This window comes from Hermetia illucens, chromosome 2 (assembly GCF_905115235.1).
Source record: "Hermetia illucens chromosome 2, iHerIll2.2.curated.20191125, whole genome shotgun sequence".
NCBI classification, from domain to species: domain Eukaryota; kingdom Metazoa; phylum Arthropoda; class Insecta; order Diptera; family Stratiomyidae; genus Hermetia; species Hermetia illucens.
This window is the reverse complement of record NC_051850.1, coordinates 188,002,617-188,026,250: the sequence shown is the minus strand read 5'-3', so window position 1 is coordinate 188,026,250 and position 23,634 is coordinate 188,002,617. Positions and strand designations below refer to the sequence as shown.

Below are 23,634 nucleotides of genomic sequence, written 5' to 3'. Positions count from 1 at the left end.
CGCTAATTTTAACTCTAGGTCGGTATCCTATGCGCCGTTGTAGTCTCATTTCTTCCCGACGTCTGCTAATCCTACTTCATAAGTGGCCTTATCTGTCTCTATAGCTTATCGCTACTCTTTTCGGTGGGCCAATATTATTCTTCGCGATGGGCCAATGTTGAGCTTCACCCCGATGCCTAACTGTCTAGTTTTCGTCCTTCGCTCTATCTTATTGTTCTAATTATCGGTGTTATAGAGATGTGACTCAATCTGATGCTTGCTAGGATTGTTTGTTAGTATTAGTACACCTCATACAAGAACCGTGGGTTGTTGGTGGGGCAGTCAGGGGCCTAAACTTCCAAGCTATCCAATATGCCAAAAGTAGAGGCATGGGGGTAATAGCAGGATGTGATGTCAACGCTCACCACATATGCTGGGGAAGTTCGCAAGAGGATCGAGACTACTGGAGTATCTAGTAGGAACCGATTTTCAGATCCTAAATGTGGGTAATGAACCCACTTTCTTCAACGTGGTCAGGCGAGAGGTCAGCGACATCACGATGGCATCTCCTGACATCGCGGATCTGATCGGAGAGTGGAGGGTATCAAACGATATCACACTTTCAGATCACAGACGCATTGATTTCGTTATGGGCATGGATCCACCTCCACCCACTCCATTTTGGAATCCGAGGAAGACAGATTGGGTAATGTATCAAACATAATTGAGCCCCCGAGTCATGATCCCTGGGAAGCGCATCAAATCCATTGCTGGAATTGAGAAGACAACCCAGATGATCACAACTAGCATGAGAGAAGCTTTCGAAGAAAACTGTCCACTCAAGATGCCAAAGAAGGGTAAAACACCATGGTGGAACTCGGATTTGGCAAAACAGAGGAGAACGACAAGGATGCTCCTTAATCGTGCTCTGAAGGGTGAATCAAGCACTAGCTGGAATCGCTATAAAGAGGCACAGAAGGCTCTAAAGAAGAGCATAAGATCGGCTAAACGATCATCTTGAAGACGCTTTTGCGAAGAGACTAACTCCCTTGAGGCAACCTCAAAGCTGAAGCGGATTCTGGTCAAAGAACATAGCCAGAAACTGGGTTATTTACGTTTACAGAATGGGAAGTACACAGAAAGCGATGAAGAAACGGCAAATCATTTGCTTGAAGTACACTTCCCAGGCAGCATCCAAAATCTAATCTCGGGGCCAACAGGTGTATACAGCCCTCAACCGAGAGACTGGAATCTGGCATGCAAAGTAGTATCACTGGAGCGAGTGAAATGGGCATTTAACTCGTTCCATAGATACAAGTCTGCAGGTCCGGATGGCATCATCCCTGCGCTAGTAATAGAAGGAATGTATGCCCTGGGTCTACACATTCGGAATATATATCGTCCATGCCTAGCACACGCTTATATTTCAATTAAATGGCGAGATGTGAAGGTGTTGTTCATTCCCAAACCAGGAAAACCCACCTACACAGACGCAAAAAGCTTTCGACCAATCAGCCTAACGTCCTTTCTGCTAAAAGGACTAGAAAGACTAGTAGATCGGTTAAGGGATACACACATTCCTAAATGGCCACTTCACCATAGGCAACACGCCTACCAGAAAGGCAAATCCACGGAGACAGCACTGCATGAACTTACGGCAAAAATTGAAAAGGCGATGTCCTTAGGCGCATTCATGGACATCGAAGGTGCCTTCAATTATGCCTCATTTGCGGCAATTTGTGATGCAGCAAGACAGCATGGAATCGAACCGCTGCTAATCAGTTGGATCCTTCACATGCTAGAGTGGAGAAAAATCCACATATCGGTCGACCAGAAGTCTGTTGAAGCAGGATGTCTCAGGAGCTGCCCACAGGGAGGGGTTCTCTCTCCACTGTTATGGCTCTTGGTGATGGATACCCTGCTGTGGCTCCTGGAGGAGAAAAAAGTCTTCGCGCAAGCATTTGCGGACGACCTAGCCGTAATAATTACCGGCAAGTTTGCGGACACAGTATGTGACCGCTTGAATGCAACTCTGCATGTAATTCACAGCTGGTGCCTCCGCAATGGACTCACGGTGAACGCTAGGAAGACTGGACTAGTTATGTTCACTAGGAACGTCAGGTGGGGCATAATAAAACCCATTTTGATGTATGCATGCATCGTCTGGTGGCCAAGACTGAACTTTGCTAACAGCAGGAAGCTGCTAACGCAGATTCAAAGACTTGGTTGCCTAAGTATTATTGGAGCAATGAGTACTACGCCGACTGCGGCACTTGAAGCTATCCTAAATTTACCCCCCATGCACTTGGAGGTGAAACGGAAAGCAGCCAACTAAGCATATAGGCTCGATACCATTGGGACGTGGAAAGGCGGCCAATCCAACGGGCATGCGTCTATCTGGAAATTCCTTGAAAAACATCCGGTAGCCCTGATGCCGACTGATCGTATGGTTTCCAGATTCGTCTTTGAAAAGACATACACTGTCGTAATCACCGAAAGAGAAGAAAGGTCGACAAGTGGCCATGAGTCTTTTCAGATTACAGACCTAATAATCTTCACCGACGGGTCAGTCACGGAGGATGGATCGGGTGCAGGTGTGTTCTCGGAGAATCCGATTATAGAACTGGCCCGACCCCTCGGAAAAATGACGACCATATTCCAGGCGGAGATATATGCCATTTCATTGGCAGCAGAAGAATGTCTGCGACAAAAATGGAGGGGTCGCACCATTCGAATCTGTTCCGACAGTCGGGCGGCATTATCAGCACTAAATGGCAACAACATATCAAGCCAGTTGGTGTGGAGTTGTCATCAGGTGCTGCTGAAACTTGGCCGACTGAACGAAACATTCCTGATGTGGGTGCCGGGGCACTCTAACATCGCCGGTAATGAGGAGGTTGATAGACTGGCTCGCCGGGGGTCTAGATCCACAATGGTAGGGCCAGAACCAGCTCTTGGAATCCGACCATCTACTATCAAGTCTACTCTGAAGGGTGAAATTGCAAGGATTCACGCAACCGAGTGAAGAAATTTGGACTCTTGCCGGCAAGCGAAAATCCTTGTGAAGGAGCCTAGGGCCACTAGAGCGGCATTTTTGTTGTCCCTTAAGAAGTGGGACATGAAAACCCTAGTAGGGCTTTTGACGGGACACTGCCCCTTAAACTACCATATGGAAAAGATTGGGGTAGTGGTTTCGGCTATGTGCAGCCAATGTGAGGAGGAGGAGACGGCCCTGCACTTTTTATGCAGCTGCCCGGCATCCTCAGATCTCAGACGAAGACACCTTGGCAAGGTTTTCTTCAATGAAGAATCTGCACATTCTCTGCCTCTGGAGAATGTTCTCAGATTCGCTAAAGCCTGCGAACACCATTGAATAGGCAACTTATGGGGATAGTACAATGGGCCTAATAATGGCCTGAGTGCTCGGAGCTGCGGCTCCCCCCAGTTAACTAAACTAACTAACTAGTATTAGTACTCGGTTATTAGGAAGAACCGGAGTGGGATAAAAAAAAATCACTCGTTCGTAGCCCTCAGTAACACAGTAACGTCAGGTTTACTTATTGAGGGGATTAGGTGTCAATGAATTTTCATTCGAATACAGTCAGTTGCCCCCGGATACAAACGCGTAACACCTTAAATTGATAATGGTATTTTTCGACTCCCCAGTCCAGATTGATAGCGATCTCCAGAATTCTAAAGCAGACCCCGAATGAGGACCTGCCTAGACGTCTCAAGGGGCTGTTGACTTCTGCTGCCGCGCGTCGGGGCGGTGGAGTTGGCCGCATCTTCGAAACTACGTCCCTGAGCAGACGCAGCATTCCTGAATCGCTTAACACTACTTGGATGTCCAGCACAAGGGTGGCACAGATTTTCTCCGTACTCCATCTCCGTACACTATCTCTGCGGTGCTGTCTGTGAATTCCTCTCGTCGGGTTGTACGAAAGCCGAGGAGGACAAAAGGCAAGGACCGCAGTCACGACGGATCGTCGCAAGTCATTAAAGCGGCCTTCAGCGTTCGGTGTCAACGTTCCAGCATACCATTGAACTGTGTATGGTATGCAGTAGTCCTATGCGGTTTGAAGTCAAGGAGCTTTCCCCACTCCATAGAAAGAGTAGAGAATGATTATGGCTGGAACACCAAAACGCGAAATCGATTCTTGACAGAGGGGTTCGGCAGATGATTGTGCCTTAATGTCAGACAGCGGTATTGCTTCAGGCCAACACGAAAACCTGGCGATAATTGTCAGGAAATACTTGAATCCGTGCTAGCCTCGCAACAGGCTGATGATGTCGAGATGGATGGTGTGGTGTGGTGGACTTGGTTGTCCTAGGAAATAGACCTACTTTCTTTCGAACGTACTTGTTGACCTTGCACTTCTGGCACACAATGTCCTGTCGGGCCCAAGAATTTACGTCGTTGTTCATGGACGGCCAGAAATATTTTTCGGTGACTAACCGGTTCATCGTCCTGATGCCTGGGTGCGGAAAATCGTGTAATGCGTGAAATACTTCTCTGTGAAAATCGACTGGAACGAATGGCCTGGGTCCTTTATCTGAGATCTCGCAGAGTAAATAAAAGTTTGAGCCGAAAACGGGAAACTCCTTGAATTTGTACTGGGAGTTTGCTTTCATGCTTTGAAGCTCTGCGTTGTCTTTTTATGCCTCAACGATTGCCATATAATCGACCGCGGCGGGAATTGTGACCTCCGAGATTCGAGACAAAGCGTTTGCAACAACATTATCTTTTACAGACACATGTTGGATATCAAAATTAAACTGGCTGATATAACTCAAGTACCGAAGTTGGCGAGGGGACGCTTTGTCGGGCTTTTGTCTAAGCACGAAAGTGAGGGACTTGTGGTCCATGAGCACGGTGAACGGCCGGTCCTCAAGGGAAAAACCGAAGTATTTTGCAGCGAGTACGCGGCGAGTAGCTCACGATTGTAGGCGCTGTATTTGCGTTGAGCTGGGTTGGGCTGATTTGAAAAGAAGCTCAACGATTGCCAGATGTGATTCACCCGTTGGTGAAGAGCGGTGCCCTGATCTGAGGCATCAACGAACACAGCTAGGAGTGCATCTGGCTGAGGAAATGCCAGTGGTGTTGCATCGACAAGCTGCTGTTTGACTGTCTCAAACGCATGGACGGCCTCAGCAGATCGCGCAACCTCGCGGGAGTCTTTAGTTTTGGGCCCAGACAAATAAACATTCAGAATCGCTTGGTGATGAGCGGCCTTCTGCGAGAAACGACGATAGAAGTTTAACATGCCCAAGAACCTTTGCAGATCCTCAACTGTGGCTGGTAGAAAAAAGCCCTTTATCGCCTCAACCGAGATGTTCCAAGTGCTCAGATTCTGAAGAAAAAGGGACCAAAACATCTTCCATGTAGACGAAACAAAAGTTCAAGATTTGCAAGATAGAGTGGATAAACCTCTAGAAAGTCTTCCCAGCGTTGCACAAGCCGGAAGTCATCCTAGCGAATGCGGAAGGTGTGCTGATAATCATTGCTGGAATGCCTTCGGAAGCGACAGGGATTTGGTGATACGCCTTAGCTAGATGCAAGGTCGTAAAAACACGGCAGTTCGTGGGCGACTATGCAAAATTATGGATGAGTGGAGTGGGGTATCGATCTGAAACTTGAGAAGTAGAATATGACCAACGACCAACCGAAAGCTTTGGAGAAGGAGGTATAAATTGTGGGCACGTCGGTCTTTTGGTCATTTCCCATCGACTTTGATGTTCAGACCATTCTTGGAAAATGAATTCTCGTCAGTGCAAATTGCATAGCCACATCATCGAAGACCCCTCCCTAACAATTTTTCTGCGATCGGTGCAACTCCATATCGATTGCGGATATCCTCAATTCGGATGTGACTATGGCGTGTCACACCATTAGTCTAACGCAATATTTTCATCTCCATTACCGCGAGGCACCGCTCATTGTCCTTTATAGCCGGCCAACACTCAGAACTAAGAAGTACGACGATACAGACGACACTTCACTTTTTTTCCGCTGTCAGTTTTGATCTGCCTAATCGTCTCTTCAGGTCTCGCTTGTTAGGCGATATTAGTTCAATCTAACATTTCTTGAGGAGATTTTTGATCTGGTAACTGATTTTGAAGTAGATGATAATATCAGTACCCCCGAAGCCATAAGCTGCGTGATGGTTGCAAGCTTCCAAAATACCGTACCATATTTCCTAGCTTCGATGGTACAGAGCCATGAAAACACTAGGTGTGCCAGAAAATTAATGAGGCTAGCGATCAGTGCCCTTCTATCGCTCAGTGCGAGTTTCAACTCCTTCTGTTAACTATGTAATTTTCGTGACTGCTGGTGTTTTGACTGTGCGTCATGCAAAATGGAACAATGAAATTTTGAGCAAGGTTGTGCTATTAAATTTTGTGTTAGGCTTGCAGAATCGGCAAGTGTATCCTTTGGATAGTGAAAACAGGCTCATGGGGAATCCCGAGCTTGTCAGTGGCACAAATAATTTTTGAAAGACAGAGAACACTTTGAAGACGAAGGCTATTCAGGAAGTCCTTTAATTTCGTAAACCAATGAAACCGAACGTGTCGAGACTCTTGTGACATTAGACTGTTGTGTAACATTAAGAATGTTGATTAAACAGTTAAATTTGAACAGATTTATCGTTCATCAAAATTTGACTGAACAATTGACAGGAGAAGAATCGTCCACAAAGAATTTGTTCCTCCAAGGGAAACTGTAAATCAATATAGATATTCTTGGAAGGTTCCGAAAAAGGGCATTCACATTTTTCTGGTTATCCACCTCCCCTAATTACCTGACATCAATCCCTGTGATTTTTTCCTCCCCTGAAAATGTCCTAATTTTAGGACTTCAGAAAATATCCAAATAGTAATAGACATGCTGACAACCACATCGGCTGAAGGGTTCCGGCGCTGCTACCAACAATGGGGGTAAGGTCTTCATTGCTACCCCAAAGAGCAGCTTTAGCTTTGGTAAAAAAAAGCGGTCTCCTTACTTTTTTGCTCGTCTGCAGTCTGGATACTTCAATTGAACTGCACTCAATTGCTGGGAAGCCTATATACTAAGTTTTTGCCACTTTTTCTAGTTTTTCAGATAGCTCACTCTGGTAATTGGCCACACCCAACCCGGATAGCCTCCTTGACTACCGCTAACTCCACAACCCGATACATCCTTCTGCGACCAGCTGGAGTATCTGCTTTGTGTGAGACAAAAACTTATGAAAATAGGTTTACTATCTGTCTGTCTGTCTCTCTGTCTCTCTGTCTGTCTGTCCGTCACACACCTTTTTTCTCAGAAACGATTATAGGCGCCTCACTCTACTCTGGAGTTTCACTGCCTGACCTTCTGCTCACAGTTCACTTTGATTACTCCAAACAGAAATGAGAATGAGAAGTCAGCCATCTATTTTCTCCCACGGAGCAAAATCACTGACTTTGGCAGTAGGCATTAATTGGCAGAACATCGAAGGCGTTGATCAATTTGTACATCTAAGTAGCGTTGTTTCTGCTGATTGCGGCCCCGCACTTGATATTCCCCGACACAATAACAGTACTAAATCCGCCTTGGCTGTTTTGTCCAAAATCTGGAAGTGCATCTATCTCAACGTTAAGATCAAGTTGAGGTTGTTCCGGCTCAGTTTTTTCTCCGTGCTATTATCTGGGAGAAGTATATAGAAAGTGACCACCACCGTTATTCAGAAGCTCCAAGTTTTGAATTAATTCATGGCTCCGGAAGTGGCAATGGATATATCACACATGGGGGCTACTCAATTGCGGGTTAGCCCATGGAATGGAACCCATTATCCCAGGATGGTCAATGAGTGGGTCCCCTAAAACTACGTGGTGCACAATAGCGGAGGAAGAATGCAAGCTTCTTGGAAAATTGTGGGGGCAGTTGAGGCACATTTCCGGGAGCTGACTGGCGATGGTGTGTAAGTGTGGTCGACCCGCTACACTGCACATAGAGGAGCATGGTAACCATAAAGAATATTGCGAAACTAATATCTTTCCTAGAGGTGGAAGTAACAGATAAAGAATGGCATCCTTGGATTTCTTGGAGAGGTATTTGCACGCTCCATTCCGTAGAAAAGATAATAGCCCAATCATCATTGGAACACGTCAGGGAATATCTCCAAATATAACAGGCGCGTTTCCGTTCTGGATCTTCTTATTAAGGCAGGCCTAAACCGGATACCGGCTGTTGCCCCGTTGATGATAATGATTATGAACATCGTAATTCTTAACCAATTTACAGAGGACCGTTCTCCACCTCCGATGTACTGTCTTCATTCACTCTACTTCCGGGAGTAGGGTTGAAAATTCGGACTTTATTATGATAATAAAAAAACACTTTGAGACACGATAGGCTTTCAAGAGGAATCGCCACAAGTATTCAAGTTGGGGATTGGAATAGACCATCCTGAGTGGCCAAAGCTGACCTAGAGGGAAGAGCTATCCCAAAACCTAAAAGAAATTAGCTAAGTGACCGTGAACGTCTGCTCGCAAACACTGAAGCTCCGTCAAAGCGCTCGGTTGACACTTTCTTGCACGCTTCTTTGCTAGCTAGGCTCGGGAATGTAGGGAGTTCGGTCCTTTCAGTGTTTCGGTCTCTTACGTGTCATTTTTACAAAATCAACCTGTCTATACCCTTGCGTGGGTCTGCACAGGATTTTAAAAGTAACTAAACGAAAAAGGGAGTTTGCGATGATCTAACGAGATAAACCAGAACGTGAGCTAAACTAGCTAAAAAAGGCTTGACCGCGTGCGTGGGGCCACGAGTCTCCGGACTCGCGATCGAGCTCAGTAGCTAACTTTACACATTTTAGGCTATTCAATCCACGAAAATTCAAATAAAGCTGCACCAAGCAATTAAATGCGGAGAATTCTCCGAGCTACAATTTTTTTAGATAAGTCCTCCTTGATTGAAAAAAAAAGAAAATCATGGAAAACCATAGGCACTCCTCTCATTCGATGTGAATCCGTTTTTACCGGACGTTAACGGCTCCAATCCGTCTAGACAACGTCCTCCGCAAGCAGTCCTTCTATCCAGTAAAAATCAGAGTGCATCTCCACGAAAAAAATCATCAAGCAAGGATTCCATCTTATTTTTCATAGTGAGAACCGCTTCTTCGAACTCTCTTATTGCGAAAAGAGGGCAATCCTCGATGCTTTCCGCGTTATTGACATCAACCCGTACAGGATGTCTGGACAACAATGCCCGTACAATGCGGTGCATCTGGTCGGTACTTAGTATTTAGGGCCTCCACAGAGCCCCGATTTTCCGGATGACAAGCTTATAGCCAAGTCCCCACGGGTCCTCATTCACCTCGTTGACAAGGTTCTGCCAGCCGCGAGCTTTGCTTTTATTTATCGCGCTGCGGAGTCTCGTTTTTGTTGATTTATACTGTGCCTTTATGGCGCATGCCTCCTCATTGAAGTGCAAACGTTCTGCCAAACGGCGGAGCCTATGACACTCCCTCCGTAGGTCGGCAATTTCTGCCGTCCACCAATACATAGAAGGCTTGTCACGGCTGGGGCGCCTCCGGGGCATAGGAGCCTCGCATGCCGTCGTTAAAAGGTTCATCAATGAATTTACGACGGTGTTAGCTGCGGCACTACCACCCGCCGGAACGTCCTCCACTGCGGCTCTGCCTGCTCCAAGAGCTTCGACAAACTTACCGATGTTCACCCTCGCGATATTCCACAGACAGGTGGAGCGTCGCGTTGGTGTTCGTCGGCAAGTAGCGTTAACAATTTTGAACGCGATGTACTGGTGATCACTCACCGAGAAATCTTCTAGGACTCGCCACCCATCCACCGATGATGCCAGAGATTTCGACGCAAAAGTGATGTCAGGAGTGCTTCCTTCACAGCCTGTATGCCGAAACGTTGGCGTGGATTCGGTTTTTAAAACTACTAGCCCGGTTCTCGACGCCATTTCCAGAATCCATTTCTCTCTGGAGTCTGACTGATGCATGTCCCATTTAAAGGTTCTGGCATTAAAATCACCGCCTACCAGGATTCGTCCCTCCGTGCTCGAAACGGCGTCTTTAAGAGCATCAAGCCGGCGCCGAAAGTCTGGCATCGTCTCTTTCGGCGTCTGGTAAACGCTAAAAAATGCATTATCTCTAAACACCGGATCCTGACAAATCCGTCTCCTCGGCCTTTGGCAAGAACACGAAGGCGAACGTCGTTCCGAACCCAGATGGCAGCGGTGCCCGAGACCATGAGACCGGGTCCTTGTTTCGGTATTGCTGGTTAATTAACACATGATCAACATTTACTTCCGCAGCAAATTGCGCTAGCAACTGGTGAGCAGTTGCACTCCGGCGCATGTTAATTTGTAAAATGCGGATCATGCCGTTGGTACCCTAGCCCTTTCCAATTCCAAGATTGGACACCGTCCCGAGCCCGCAGTGTGTGCAACGCTCTTACCAGACGCGCCACGATCCCTGTAGAGAACGCAACCGTCGCTTTCATTGCAGGTGTTCGCTTGATAACCTACTTGGTCGCATCTCCGGCATGCTGTCCTCCCATCCGGTCCCTTGCAAGCTGCTAACGTGTGTCCATAGTCCAGACACCTGTAGTACTTGGTGGGGACTATCCGCATTCCTACCCTGCATACTACCCATCCAATTTTGATTCGCTCGCTGCTAAGGAGTTTCCTCGCATATTGCTCGGGGACTTCCACCACAACGAGTTTTTGGCCTCGAGCATTTACAAAGGTGACACCTATCCGCGCTTTATCGCCTCCTCTACTTTTCTGTGAGGCAGTCAAGATCCCGGATTTCTAGACAGACTGAAAACAAGAGCCTTCTCCTCCAATAACCCCTTGACCGCTTCGCAGAACGTACTCTTGCTAGTCGCCTTCAGATGCAGTTCAACGAGGACTCCGTCACTTGTCGTTTTTCGTATGAAAGACACTTTTGCACCGTTGTCCTCGGGTTTCATCCTGTAGCGGATTTCACTAAAGCCTCCCGCACATGTCTTGCCTTCCGTCGCCTCAATGAGCAGAGCGACGATCTACTCCTTCTTCTTTTTCTCATCTTTTCTGCTTCTGGCTTTTGGCGTTGTAGTCAGTTGTTTCCTTTTTTCTTTTTGCGCCTTCTTTTTCTGGGCCCTGGAAACTACTTCGATAGAGTCTCCTTCAGGTACGTCGTCCTCTTCCCGCTTTTTTCCCAGTTTGCTTTGCAGTGGGCTATCTGCGGTCCGTTTGACGCAAGCAGCGTTGTCAGCGGGGAGTTCCACGTTTCCTCGTTCGCCTATAGAAGGAGATGCGGTCTAATAGTCGGTCTCCAGTTGCGTTAGCCCGTTTTTGGCACCTTTGCTGACGTTCTTCTGGAGGAAGGTTGCCGACCGCATATGCTTCACCACTGCTGCGCATTTCCGTATGAGCCCTTCCTTTTCGGCTCTAGTTAGGACGTTCGACTGCACTTGCACTCGGTTTGTGTCCGAATCTATCTGCTCAGGACTAAGGATTCTGACTGGGCTTTCTTTCGGAACAGGGGAACTACAAGGTGTTGGAGTTGCCATCTCCGCACGATCAGCCGCGGCACTTGATAAGGCTTCGTCTTTATTTAGGCGGCCCGGTACCGGGTATGTCAGCCCTCGCTGCCTTTTTCGCTGATCGCTGCGGTGAACGACGCATTTTTGTGCTGCACCCAAACGCAATCAGCTCTTCCTTGTTGTATCGTCGATTTTTAAGGTTTTGTGTAAAACAAAACCTTATTAAAATCGATTCACTGTCTGTCTGTCTGTCTGTCTGTCTGTCTGTCTGTCTGTCACACGCATTTTTCTCCAAAACGGCTAAACCGATCCAAACGAAATTCGGTGGACAGATGGGAACTATGAAATCTCACGCATACAGCGAGTGACATAAATTTAGGTGGAGTTTAAAGGGGGGCTCCCCATACATGCAAAGGGGGGATTCAAAAACTTTTTTCACCGGATATAGTTGTGTAGGGTAAGGTCTCGATTTGTACTTTCCGAAACTGATATTAATTTTGGCATAAATTACAAAGTGCGTGAGTAATGAGTCAAAATGTACGCATTTGAAGTGAGACAGGACTCATTTTCGGAAACTACCCAACCTAAAAATCCGAAAAAAATCAGGGTGGTGCGCCTAGATGAAATCTAGGCCTCAAAATATGTCCCATTCCGATATCTGATCAAATAAACTTACTAATAGTATATTACTACTTTTTAGAAATTTACTGAAAAACCCCCCTTAAATTCATCCTAGGACTTCCGAATTTTGTACCAGCATTGGGGACAATATTTTGTATATATGTACTAAATTTTATGGAAATCAGGCAATTAACGCCAAAGTTGTAGCAGTTCAAACTTAGCAATTTCGCGTGAGTTTACTGCTTCCAAAGCCATGCAAATCAGATGCTGACGTCATAATTACCCGGAAAAATTGACATTCGCGTGGAATATTAAAGTCACATTTATGAAGAATCTATTTATCTGCAGCCCTTTTTAAGGTTTCACCAGTGTCACGCCACCAGTGCAATGCAACATCTTCGTCCCCATTACCGCAAGACGCCGTTCATTACCCTTTATAGTCGGCCAACACTCAGAACTATAGAGAGTGGCAGACGGACGACATTGCAGTAAATTTTAGATTTGGGACGTGCGCTGATACGTCGATCACAAAGAACACCAGTTGGGGAATGCCACTTCATCCAGGTTGCATTAATGCGTGAAACAATTTCATTACGCAGTTACCCATTGGCTGATCGCGTTGACTCGAGATTTTTAAATCGCTTAGTTCTGGGAATGGCAGTAACCTGCTCTTCGAGATATTTAAATCGCTCAGTTCTGGCAATGGCAGTAACCTGCCCAGAACTGAACGATTTCAATATCTCGGGTCAATGCTATAAGTCAATGGAGAACTACGTTATGCTCCTCACATAGGGAAACACAAAACCTTTTATACCTGAAGCGTCAAGCTTCCGGTTTCCCGACTTGTTTTTATTAATTTATGTGTATTGTCCATGGAAAATTCACAAGTGCATCGTGTGCAAAGGAGCGAACTGCAATAGTCAGGAACGGGTGTACCCTCGAGGACGCAGCCACTACTCCAGTTCCCTGAGGCCTGACCTACGCTTAGCTGATCCCGGAAATCACAGACGAATCAGCGCTCGCTCGAGGCAACAGGGTCAATGTACACTACCCGACCAGGATCCCTAAGGGGCTGGCTCCTGGTACACGTCATAACTACCATCTTGGCAGAGCTACGCTCACATCATCCCATCGAGCTGTCGGAGACTCCCAGTGTGTCCCAACGTGTACCGGTCATTCGTGGTTCGCTCTTCACCAAGAAGCTTTCTCGAGGCTACTACCTAGGACGCAGGTATACTGCCAGCTAGGGGGTCAGAACTAATTACTCGGGCACCTCGGGGACATCACACTCCGTATCTTAAGCGACCCGTTAAAGGTCGCTGACGAGAACTCTTGCGAATACGTAGGAGTTTTGAAGCTTCTATAAATCTTCTTGGAAGTGGAGCGTCAGTAGCTTGTAAATTTTGATCGTTATATGTACGGTCAATTGTTTCTCTACTTTCTTATCTATATATCTATTGGAAGGCACTTTGCTTCCCATTTGTTAATAACGCCACATTAGGATTAGCTTAAGTGTCGGTATCGCATACCGGACTCTATGGCGTTATATATGAATTTACGCACGCATGCGATTGCTCTAAGAAGTTCATTGTGATTCCAGTCACGCCTGATTCAGCTACATAGTTTTATATAGAGCCGAGGAAGGACTTGAATTATACAACTTCAGCGTGTATTAAGTAATTTTCAAAATAAACCATGTGCAACGCTACCTCACAAGTTTCCATCCAAACATTTTTACATTTACTGACTACTAACAACGGAAAGGTGGTAACGGTCGTTAATCACATCAAATCACGAATGCGAACATGGTTACAATTTGCGGTGAATGTATTTGTATTGAAAGTATCCAATTAACACTTGTAGGAAATAGTTTTTGATTTTCTTTGCAGCCTAGCGTGAGTACTCTTCAACTTGCCTTGTAACTGAACATGTCTTCCGCTTCTAACATACCAAAAATAATCACTTTTCAGTCTATAACCGACATTGAGGATCAGGAGTCAACTGATGGCTACGAAGAGATCGGGTTGAATCGATCATCCACCGATGGAAGGAAATCAAAGCGGCCTTCCGCCTTCCAACTGATCGGACCCCGCCAGGGACCTTCACGGACATTGTGGAGTGAGATACCCGAAGTGCAAACGAGCGGTATTTTGGGTGAGTTGGGGGTTGTTGTTTGATGAGAAGATGTCGGAGCTAACATGGAATTTTTCTTTCAGCCACGTTGAGTTCAGTGGAGAAGCGTCTTCAGGAAGCCAAATTTGAAATTCTCACGTCCGAAGCAAGTTACCTGAAATCTCTGAATCTCCTCAAGAAGCACTTTATGGGACACCCAGCATTCCGTGATACCGCGATTCTCAGTGGGAGCGATCGCAAGACCCTTTTCTATAGCATCTTGCCCGTTCAGGAGTGCTCCGACAGACTGTTATGTGATTTAGAAAATTGTTGGCAAGATAACATAATGTTACTAGGCTTAAGTAAAAGTATCTATAAACATGCCGAAAAGTATTTCCATGTCTACGTTTCATACTGTGAAAACCAAGGAAAAATGGATAGAACGTTGAGGCGACTAAAGGAGGAGAAGGGAGTATTCAGTCAGGAACTGGAGGTGTTGGAGAGTGATCCGGAGTGTTGCAGTAAGTTACTAGTGTGACCCCGTCCTTTAGAGCATTTTCAACCCTCCGCTTTTCCGTTTCAGGTTTAAATCTGCACTCGTTCTTAATGTTACCAATGCAGCGAATAACTCGGCTTCCACTTCTCATCGACGCCGTCTTTACTAAGCTTAAACCAGACGATGAAGAGTATGAGGATTGGAAGCTAACACTAGGAATCCTAAATAAAATCGTAACACAGTGCAATGAAGCAGCGAATCGCTGCGAGCAAGCTTATGAGATTGAAAGGATATCACGACAGATTGAGTTCCCGTCGAATATCCGATCCTTGGCCATAGCCCCGGCTGGCATATCTGCTCCAGGTGCAAAGCCACGATCACTGGTGAGGAAAGGAGAACTTGTACAACTGATTTGGCGTGGTGACGATGGCAAGCTCACGTTCGGGAAGAAATTCATCAAATCAAATATTTTCGCATTTCTTTTCACGGATCTTCTGGTGCTCACCAAACGAAAGGGCGAACAGCAATTTGTGGTATTTGATTATTGCTTGCGTTCGATGTTGACCGTTTCGTCGGGCGATGTGATCCCTCAGCTACCAACCAAAGAAGTAGCCCAAGCAGGAAAGAATCTCATTTTGATGACTTTATTGGAGAATCATGACGGGAAGACTGTTGAATTGGTAAGTTATCTGTCCGTCTGTTAAGCCCCGCGTTACTTATCTTTATTTTGCAGATATTATCGTGTTCATCAGTTTCCGAGCGACAGCGCTGGCTTGAGGCAACCAAGCCCTTAGAGTCCGAGGATCCCAACGAGACACTCTACGAACAATGGGACTGTCCGCAAGTATTGGTTAAACATGAATTCACAGCGACTGAACCAGATATGTTGAGTCTGCAGCTCGGCGACGTTATCAATGTGAACCGTAAAATGGTCGACGGTAATATCTTTGTTGAAACTGGTGTTTGAATATTCTTAAATCTTAATGAAACCATTTGAAAAAAGTCGCAGTTTGCGCCCCATATGAGCGCGAATCATGCACTTCGATCATCCAAGAAAATCAGCTAAACTTCTTGGTCCAACCTTATCAACTTTTGGTCTTCTCTCATATACCCAGGTTTGTCCCAACAAGCTTCCGTAGCCTTTTAATTGTCAGCCATCTTAGACCACACTCGCCACCATACGCTAGGTGTGCCATCCGTTAACACGTCCATTTTATTTTTAAAAAACATTTTGTTTTACTTGCCGTCACCCGTTACAACTTTGAATTTTTACTAGGTTCCGCCAGGCAGCGGCATTTTTGGATATTTTGCTTATCATACGCTTTTTTTGCGCTTGTCACACACGATCCTCATGTTCATTTGATTGTTAATATTAAACGTAAAAAAAATACTAATTTAGTGATATAAATTAACGCTTCAGGTACCAGATTTGAATGGGATCACCAGCTTATACCCCGTTTCTTGCACATCATGAACAAACTAATCTTAAAGTTGTTTTTCGAATTTATCAGTTGCACAACGGCAATTGGACGTTTGTTATATATTGTACGTAGGCAATAAGCTATGAAATCACGGATGACGAAAAGTGAGTACCCTTTGAATGCGATCTTTGGAGCATGTTGCCACAGTTTACCTTTTGTCGAAGCTCCCGGGAAAGTATTGTTCAACTTTGATAGAGTCCCTGCAGTGTCAGGTGTTATGTTCCATCTCCGTGTCCTCCTGACTTCATCAGGAAAGCAGGGAAAAAGAAATGTCGTATTTGTGATCGAAATTTGACGCTTTATTTAACATACTTAGAATTATCCGATTTAAGTCAAATATGCGCCGTTTTGTTCGAGAACTTGTCATTTAGAAGACCCCCCTTATAAAACCCCCCCTCCTTATTTACAAAAAACACAGATAGCCAATTTTCGCAAGCCTCTTTTGGGGCCAAGTTAGTAGCACTAGTTAGATGATAATCACTTGGTGCCAAGTTCGGACTATACGGTGGATGCGATAGGACATCGCATTTGAGCTTCCGTAGCTTCTGGCGGGTCATCAAAGATGTGTGAGGCCGAGCGTTGTCCTGGTGCAACACAACACCAATCCTATTGACCAATTCTGGCCGCTTCTGGTCAATCGCCTGCTTCAAATGGTCGAGTTGCTCACAGTAGAGGACCGAATTGAGGGTCTGGCCATAGTTGAGCATCACATAGTGGATGATTCCCTCCCAATATCACCAAACACACAGCAAAACCTTCCTGGCTGTCAATCTGGGCTTGGCAATGGTTTGGGCCCGCTCGCCGCGCTTCGATCACGATCTTTTTCGCTTGCGGTTGTCGTACGTCATCCACTTTTCATCAGCAATCACCATCCGCTTCAAAAATGGATCGAATTCGTTCCGTTTCAGCAGTGCATCGCAGGCGTTGATTCGGTCCAAGAGATTTTTTTGCGTCAACTCGTGTGGCATGCAAACATTCAGCTTTTCTTGAAATCCAATCTTCTGTAAATGGTTCCAAACGGTTTTATGGTCTATACCCAGTTCCTGCAATGCAAGAGGTACGATCCTCTTTAAGTCCACCCAACTACTGGCCTATGCTGACGATATCGACATCATGGGAAGAACCACCCCAGACGTACAAACTGCCTTCATCCAGATCGAGCAGGGGGCGCGAGATCTTGGGCTGCACATCAATGAAGGCAAGACGAAATATATGGTGGCAACGTCAGCACCGAAGACGAACCAACCAACAACATCAAACCGCACTGGATGAAGAATAAGGATAGGAGAATGCAACTTTGAGACCGTTAAAAATTTCTCCTATCTAGGGTCGAAAATCACAACCGATAACAGCTACGATGATGAAACCCGCGTACGGTTGTTGTCAGCCAACAGAGCCTATTTCAGCTTACAAAAACTGTTCCGCTCAAAACGTCTCACCATAGGGTCAAAGCTCTTACTGTACAACACTATGATCTTGCCAGTCCTCATGTATTCCTCGGAAACTTGGGTTCTTAGCAAGAAAAATTACAAACTCTTGGCCGCGTTCGAGAGAAGAATCCTCCGAAGAATTTTTGGCCCCCTACTTGAGGATGGACGATTCTATAGCCTACATAACGACGAAATCTATGAGCGATACCATGACCGTCCGGTTGTGGATAAAATTCTGCTCAATAGATGACGGTGGGCGGGTCACTTAATCCGTATGGATGAGGATGATCCCACCCGGAAAGTCTATAAGGGCAATATCTATGGTAGAAAAAGAAGACGAGACAGACCCTGCCTTAGATGGAGCGATGGCGAGCAGGACGCCAGACAGCTTTTAGGTATATCGAATTGGTGGTCGCAAAACCGGGATGTCTGGAGTTCCTTATTGAGGCAGGCCTAGACCGGATACCGGTTGTTGCGCCGTTGATGATGATGATGATACGCAGTTCCTGGCCAATCGAGCGAATGCTCACATGCCGGTCTACTTGGATGATTTCGACGATTTTATCGATTTCTACGACGATTGGCCTACCAGTACGGGGTGTATCTTCGACATCCACTACACCAGAACGAAATCGATCTAACCAACGCTGTGCTCTTCGAACCTTTCCCTCATCGGGCCCATAAACTTCACAAATTTTTTCGGCCGCCTTCGTTACATTTTTACCTCTCAGGTAGTAAAAACGTAAAATATGACGAATTTCTTGCTTGGTGGACTCCATCTTTTACGCGCTATAACTTGAGACTGAAACGTACGATCACAACACCGTCAAAGAGACACTTGTAGTACAGATTGCCGTATAGTATGACCCGATGCGATAAGTACAACACAAGATATGTTTAAGTGTCGCCATCTATTGACAAAATTTGACATTTCTTTTTCCCCAACCCAATATTAAACAAAAATTGTAGTGAATTGGTTACTCGATGTCACAAAGCAACCTAGAAACGGCTCAATTTTGAAGAGAGAGGGTCGAAAGGCACGGCTTCCACACTAAAACTCTAGGTCTCGGGGTCACTTGAAGTTTTGAGTTTCCGAGATAACTAAAAAATACGAATACGAATTCCTCGAGTAAAAATACGGTTGTGACCTTAGACAGTCAACTAATGAATTAGTTACTACCTATCTGTGAACGGCTAATATAGTGGACACTCAATAACGCAGAATGTTTTCTCTTCAAACCGTACAAAACATAAACAACATTTACTAATTGTATCCTTCATATTTCCACAGGTTGGTACCAAGGCGAGAGGATACGAGACGGTGCGACGGGCTGGTTCCCTGGTAATTTTACCGAAGAGATCAACTCTGCACATGTACGAGCAAGAAATCTCAAGCAACGCTACAGATTGCTAACCCTAACTGCATCTTACATAGAATCACAAAGAAAAAAGTCTTAGATAACCTTAGGTAACCAGACATTCCCTTTTTGATATTCGATTCATCAAATCGAAGTTGCTATATTGCAACGGCAGCCTTTGGACCTATCTTCAACATGGCCGGTAACATGTAGTATTCTAACAAATTAACGAATATTGGGAAAACAGAAATTGGTTTTGTGATAGAAGTGAAGGATGGCGTTAGGTGCCGGAAGGCACGACCAATTGGTGCCCTTACTACTTATGAAAACTTACTTTCAACTTATCACTGTTAACGAGGAATATCAAGGGTAGGCCGGATTGCTGCCCGGATCTATTAAATGGAATATTAACCATTAAAATTCACTTAATTTCTTTATGAATATTTGTTCGTGTTTAAATTATGTCTTAGATTTATCAAGAAAGTGTATATAATTAGTTTGTTTCGAAATCGTCCTAGGATTATAGATTTCAATTTTTTGTAGATGAAATATGTTTACGTTATTTTAGAGTAGTTTCGTTCGAATTAGTTTTTATGTTATTTATATAGCGCTAAAATACAATTGCAAATATTTAGATGTAATCTTAAAACAAAGAGAAAAGTGAAGTGAATAGAAATCTTTATTTTGTTTTTGTTTTTGAAAGTGTTGATAATGTACCATAATATGGAGATGTGAATAAACAACAGAGCAAATAATGGAATTATGTTCATTAGTTTGATCGGAATTTTATATTTCAGCCCCATGACATTATAGTTCACCTGGTTGTCCGTAGTAGAGCTCTTTTTTCCCTAGTTGTACACTTTTTGCTCACTTGGACAACCTAAGTGATATCTCGCCTCACTTTACAGTCAAAACAAAGGACTGAAAAAGAGGAACATGCTCTCGGGAATCAGGAGGGAAAAAAATATATTGGCAGCTCCGAAAAATTGAACTAAAACTTCGGAAGAGGGTTGGTAATTGTTCCTGGTGGGAGCGTCACGCGAAACAAAACCCTCTCACCACTCCTCTTTATTTTTGTCATGGATACTGTCACGCGAAACATCCTCCTTCCAGCATCCAACATATTGTTCTTTGTATATGATGCTTCCCTGATTGACTGGCCCTAATGGAGCAGACACCATCACTGTTAGTAGCAGAAACTTGCCGAGAACTAAGCGATTCAAATAATTTCAATGAATGCTCTCAGCCAATGGTGACCCATCAACACATCAACGTAACTTGGATAAAGTGACGTTCCACAATTGATACCCTTTGCGATATTGCGATATTTCAAATCCAAAATCGGCCGTATGCTCTGTGGTTCCGCAAGCTGGTCAGCCGCCAAAAAAAAAAAACAAGTCGGGAAATTGGAAGCTAGACGCTTCAGGCATAAAAGATTTTCTGTGTCCCCTATGAGTGCATGACAGTATATTGATAATAGTCAACTTTATAGGCTTCACACTAGGAGTTCAATATTATTCACAAATGTGACGAAGTTAACCTACAAAAGATACGAACAAATCGAGATACCGGAAGTTGGACGCTTCGGGTGTAAAGGTTTTGTGTTCATATTATGTGAGAAACTCTCTATGCACGATCTTCCGTTCGTACATAGCTAAGGGGGTCAAGCAGTGTACTGCAGGATAGACTGTTGCGGAACATAGCTCCCTGAGGCCAACCTATCTTTCTCTAAGGATGAGTTGTCTCTCCTCTGGGACGGTCTGTGCCTTTTCAGGGGCCAAGCCTCTCGTCTACCAAGACCGTTAGTGAGTGGTGATAGCCACACCCTGTACGAGGTGACCCTACTATTAACAAAACGCTACGGATCTAGACTGGGGAGTCGAAAAACACCTCCCCCAATCCAGGGTGTCATGCGAACCGTGCCCATTGGATAGTTTGCAGTCGAGGGTAACTGACTGTATTCGAACGGAGCCTCACTGATACCTGGTCGCCTCAGTGAGTAAGTTAGATCTTACCGTGCTACGGGGGGCTATGGCACGGCGGACCTCTTAACCCCCATACTCGTGGGAATCAAATGAGTACAAAGCTGGAAAAAAAAAACAAAAACCAAAAAAGCGGGGCCCCGTACCGCACCAAAACTGGTTAATCAGGCGGAGGCACGTCTCCGAATTACTGAAAGCCAGGTGACTACACCCAAGAAGGGAGAAGTTGGGACGTCAAGCAGTGGATCCAAGGTGAGCATTGGTATACTGCGTGGACTACAGCCAACGAACACCACTGCTCAAAGAGCAGGGACCAGCAAAAGCACGTCTGAGATAAATATAACAGACGTCAGGAAGGAGACAGGTCTCAGTGGCGCCGGGGTTAAATGGTACCTGCGCTATCTGAAGGAAGGCCTGAAACCAGAAGAGACCCTTAAGAAGGCTCAGGACAGACCTAAGCCATCTCTACCGGAGCCGAGAAAGCGGGGAGCAGCAGAGATCAGCCCGCATGAAGGGAATGCTCCCAAAAAACCCAGACCTGAACCCACGGGAGGAGAAAACCCGGGCAGGTCAGGAGTGAAGGCAGGACCCAGGAAGCCCGGCATTAGCTATGCTAGTGCGGTCAAGGGCATTCGACTGGCCATACTGCCAAAAAGGTTTCCCGAGCAAATACTCACTCGGGAGGAACAGGAAATCATGGAGGAACTTGAAATCAAGCAGATGATCAAGGGTTGGACGTCGAAATTGGTGTTCACCGGGATACGCTTTCGACCAGGCCTTATACTGGTGGACTGCGCGACGGAAGGCAATGGGTTAGAACCATAATTCCTAGATTGCCAGGCTGGGAAGGGGTAGAACTGTCAACATGTGCTGGAGATGATATACCAGGAGCCCACATGGTGACAGTTTTTCTCCCAAAGGCCGCGGCAATAGTAACAGAAGACCTTATGAGACTCCTAATTGCTCAGAACGAAGATCTCCATACTCGACTATGGAGAGTCTTCAGAAGCAAGGTGGAGGGAAAGGGTAAACTCCTCACGATCGGGGTAGATGACCGATCCCTAGAGGCAATTAAACGTCGGAGTTGTCATATCAACTATCGATTTGGCAACATACCCGTGCATGTGCACAAGGAAAAGCCAAGGAAAGAGACCTCGGAGGAGGCATCGGGTGGAAAACTTACCGAGGTCCCTGAAGAAGTCGCGGAAGCCATAGAGGCGGAAAGAACTGGATCAACCAGGGAAATAGACCTGCTGCCCAGTGAAGAGCAGAAGCTGGACGACCTAGACCTAAGACTGCTAGGGCTCGGGGTGGACAGCGACGCGCAGGAAAGCGCCATGTCGGAGGAGGAGGGTGACACTCCGACAGTGGAGAAGAGCTCCAAACAATAACGGAGCCAATGGCCAGCACTAGGATAGCCCAGATAAACCTCCACCATGCAAGAGCTGCATCTGCAGTGATTGCAAGGCAAATTCCAAGGAGAACATTGGAATAGTGCTGGCTCAGGAGCCCTGGGTGTACCGGGGGCAGATTCGCGGTCTGCAAGGAGGACACATGCAAGTAATTTGGGACTCCTCTTGTGAAAAACCAAGAGCTTGCATAATTCTCAAACGTAATCTAAAATACATATGTCTTTCAGAGTTCTTAACCGGGGACCTTGTGGCTATCCAAGTCTCATTGGAAGCCGGGAGGAGCACTCGAGAGGTAGTTGTAGCATCGGGATACTTCCCAGGAGACGAGAGCCGGGCTCCACCGGAACAAGTCGCAAAGCTGACGGAGTATTGCGAGGAGAGGGCGTTACTACTTCTTCTCGGCTGCGATGCCAACGCCCACCACGAAGTGTGGGGAAGCAGCGACACTAATCGTAGAGGTGAGTACCTTCTCGAATTTATTCTTAGTAATAAGTTAGAAATATACAACGTAGGGAACACTTCAACATTTATGACCAGCACCAGACAAGAGATACTAGATATAACTCTAGGAAATACCCTAATGAACGGGATGGTCAGGAATTGGAGGGTGTCGGATGAACCCTCAATGTCTGATCACAGGATAATCAGATTCGACATTGAGGGTAACTCCGAAATAAAAAGAATAATAAGGAATCCCAAGAGAACGGATTGGGAATCCTACACAATGCACCTGAGCAACAACATTGCTCACCTTCAAAGGAGCGGTGACATCAGGAGCGAATTAGAATTAGAAACGGTGGTGGAAGACCTCAACACAATCGTCATTGACGCATATGAGGCCAGCTGTCCGGCCAAGACAGTCAAGTCATCAAGGGATGTACCATGGTGGAACAGGAACTTAGCCAGAATGAGAACGGAGGTACGAAAACTCTTTAACCGGGCAAAACGAACCGGGGACTGGCGGAGGTATAAAAATGCACTGACCGCGTATAGCAACGCCATCAGGGAAGCGAAACGGAACAGCTTTAGGGAATTCTGTGAAGGGATTGAACAGATCACAGAAGCAACCAGGCTGTACAAGGCTGTAGCCAAAGACGGGGGAATATCCTCTGTCTGCTTGAAAAAGGAAGATGGGGCATTCACCGAGAATGAGGACAGGGTACACCTGCTTCTCAGAACTCATTTCCCGGGGTCCTACCCCTCGGCGGCAGGCGACAATAATCTGCCTGACACCCCAACAACGAATAAAAGG

The 23,634-nt window shown here is 45.8% G+C and overlaps 1 protein-coding gene across 5 annotated transcripts in view; it reads left to right on the top strand.

The window, feature by feature from the left end:
- Window positions 1–19,745, top strand: part of LOC119648164 — a 362,867-nt gene extending 343,122 nt beyond the window's left edge. For all 5 annotated transcript variants that reach the window (XM_038049743.1, XM_038049740.1, XM_038049739.1 and 2 more), the window contains 5 exons: window positions 14,082–14,265; window positions 14,328–14,744; window positions 14,807–15,399; window positions 15,453–15,657; window positions 18,922–19,745. In XM_038049743.1, the coding sequence (XP_037905671.1) occupies window positions 14,082–14,265; window positions 14,328–14,744; window positions 14,807–15,399; window positions 15,453–15,657; window positions 18,922–19,088 (1,566 nt within the window). In that variant the 3' untranslated portion in view covers window positions 19,089–19,745. The remainder of the gene's footprint in view (window positions 1–14,081; window positions 14,266–14,327; window positions 14,745–14,806; window positions 15,400–15,452; window positions 15,658–18,921) is intronic.
- The last annotated feature ends 3,889 nt before the right edge of the window (window positions 19,746–23,634 follow it).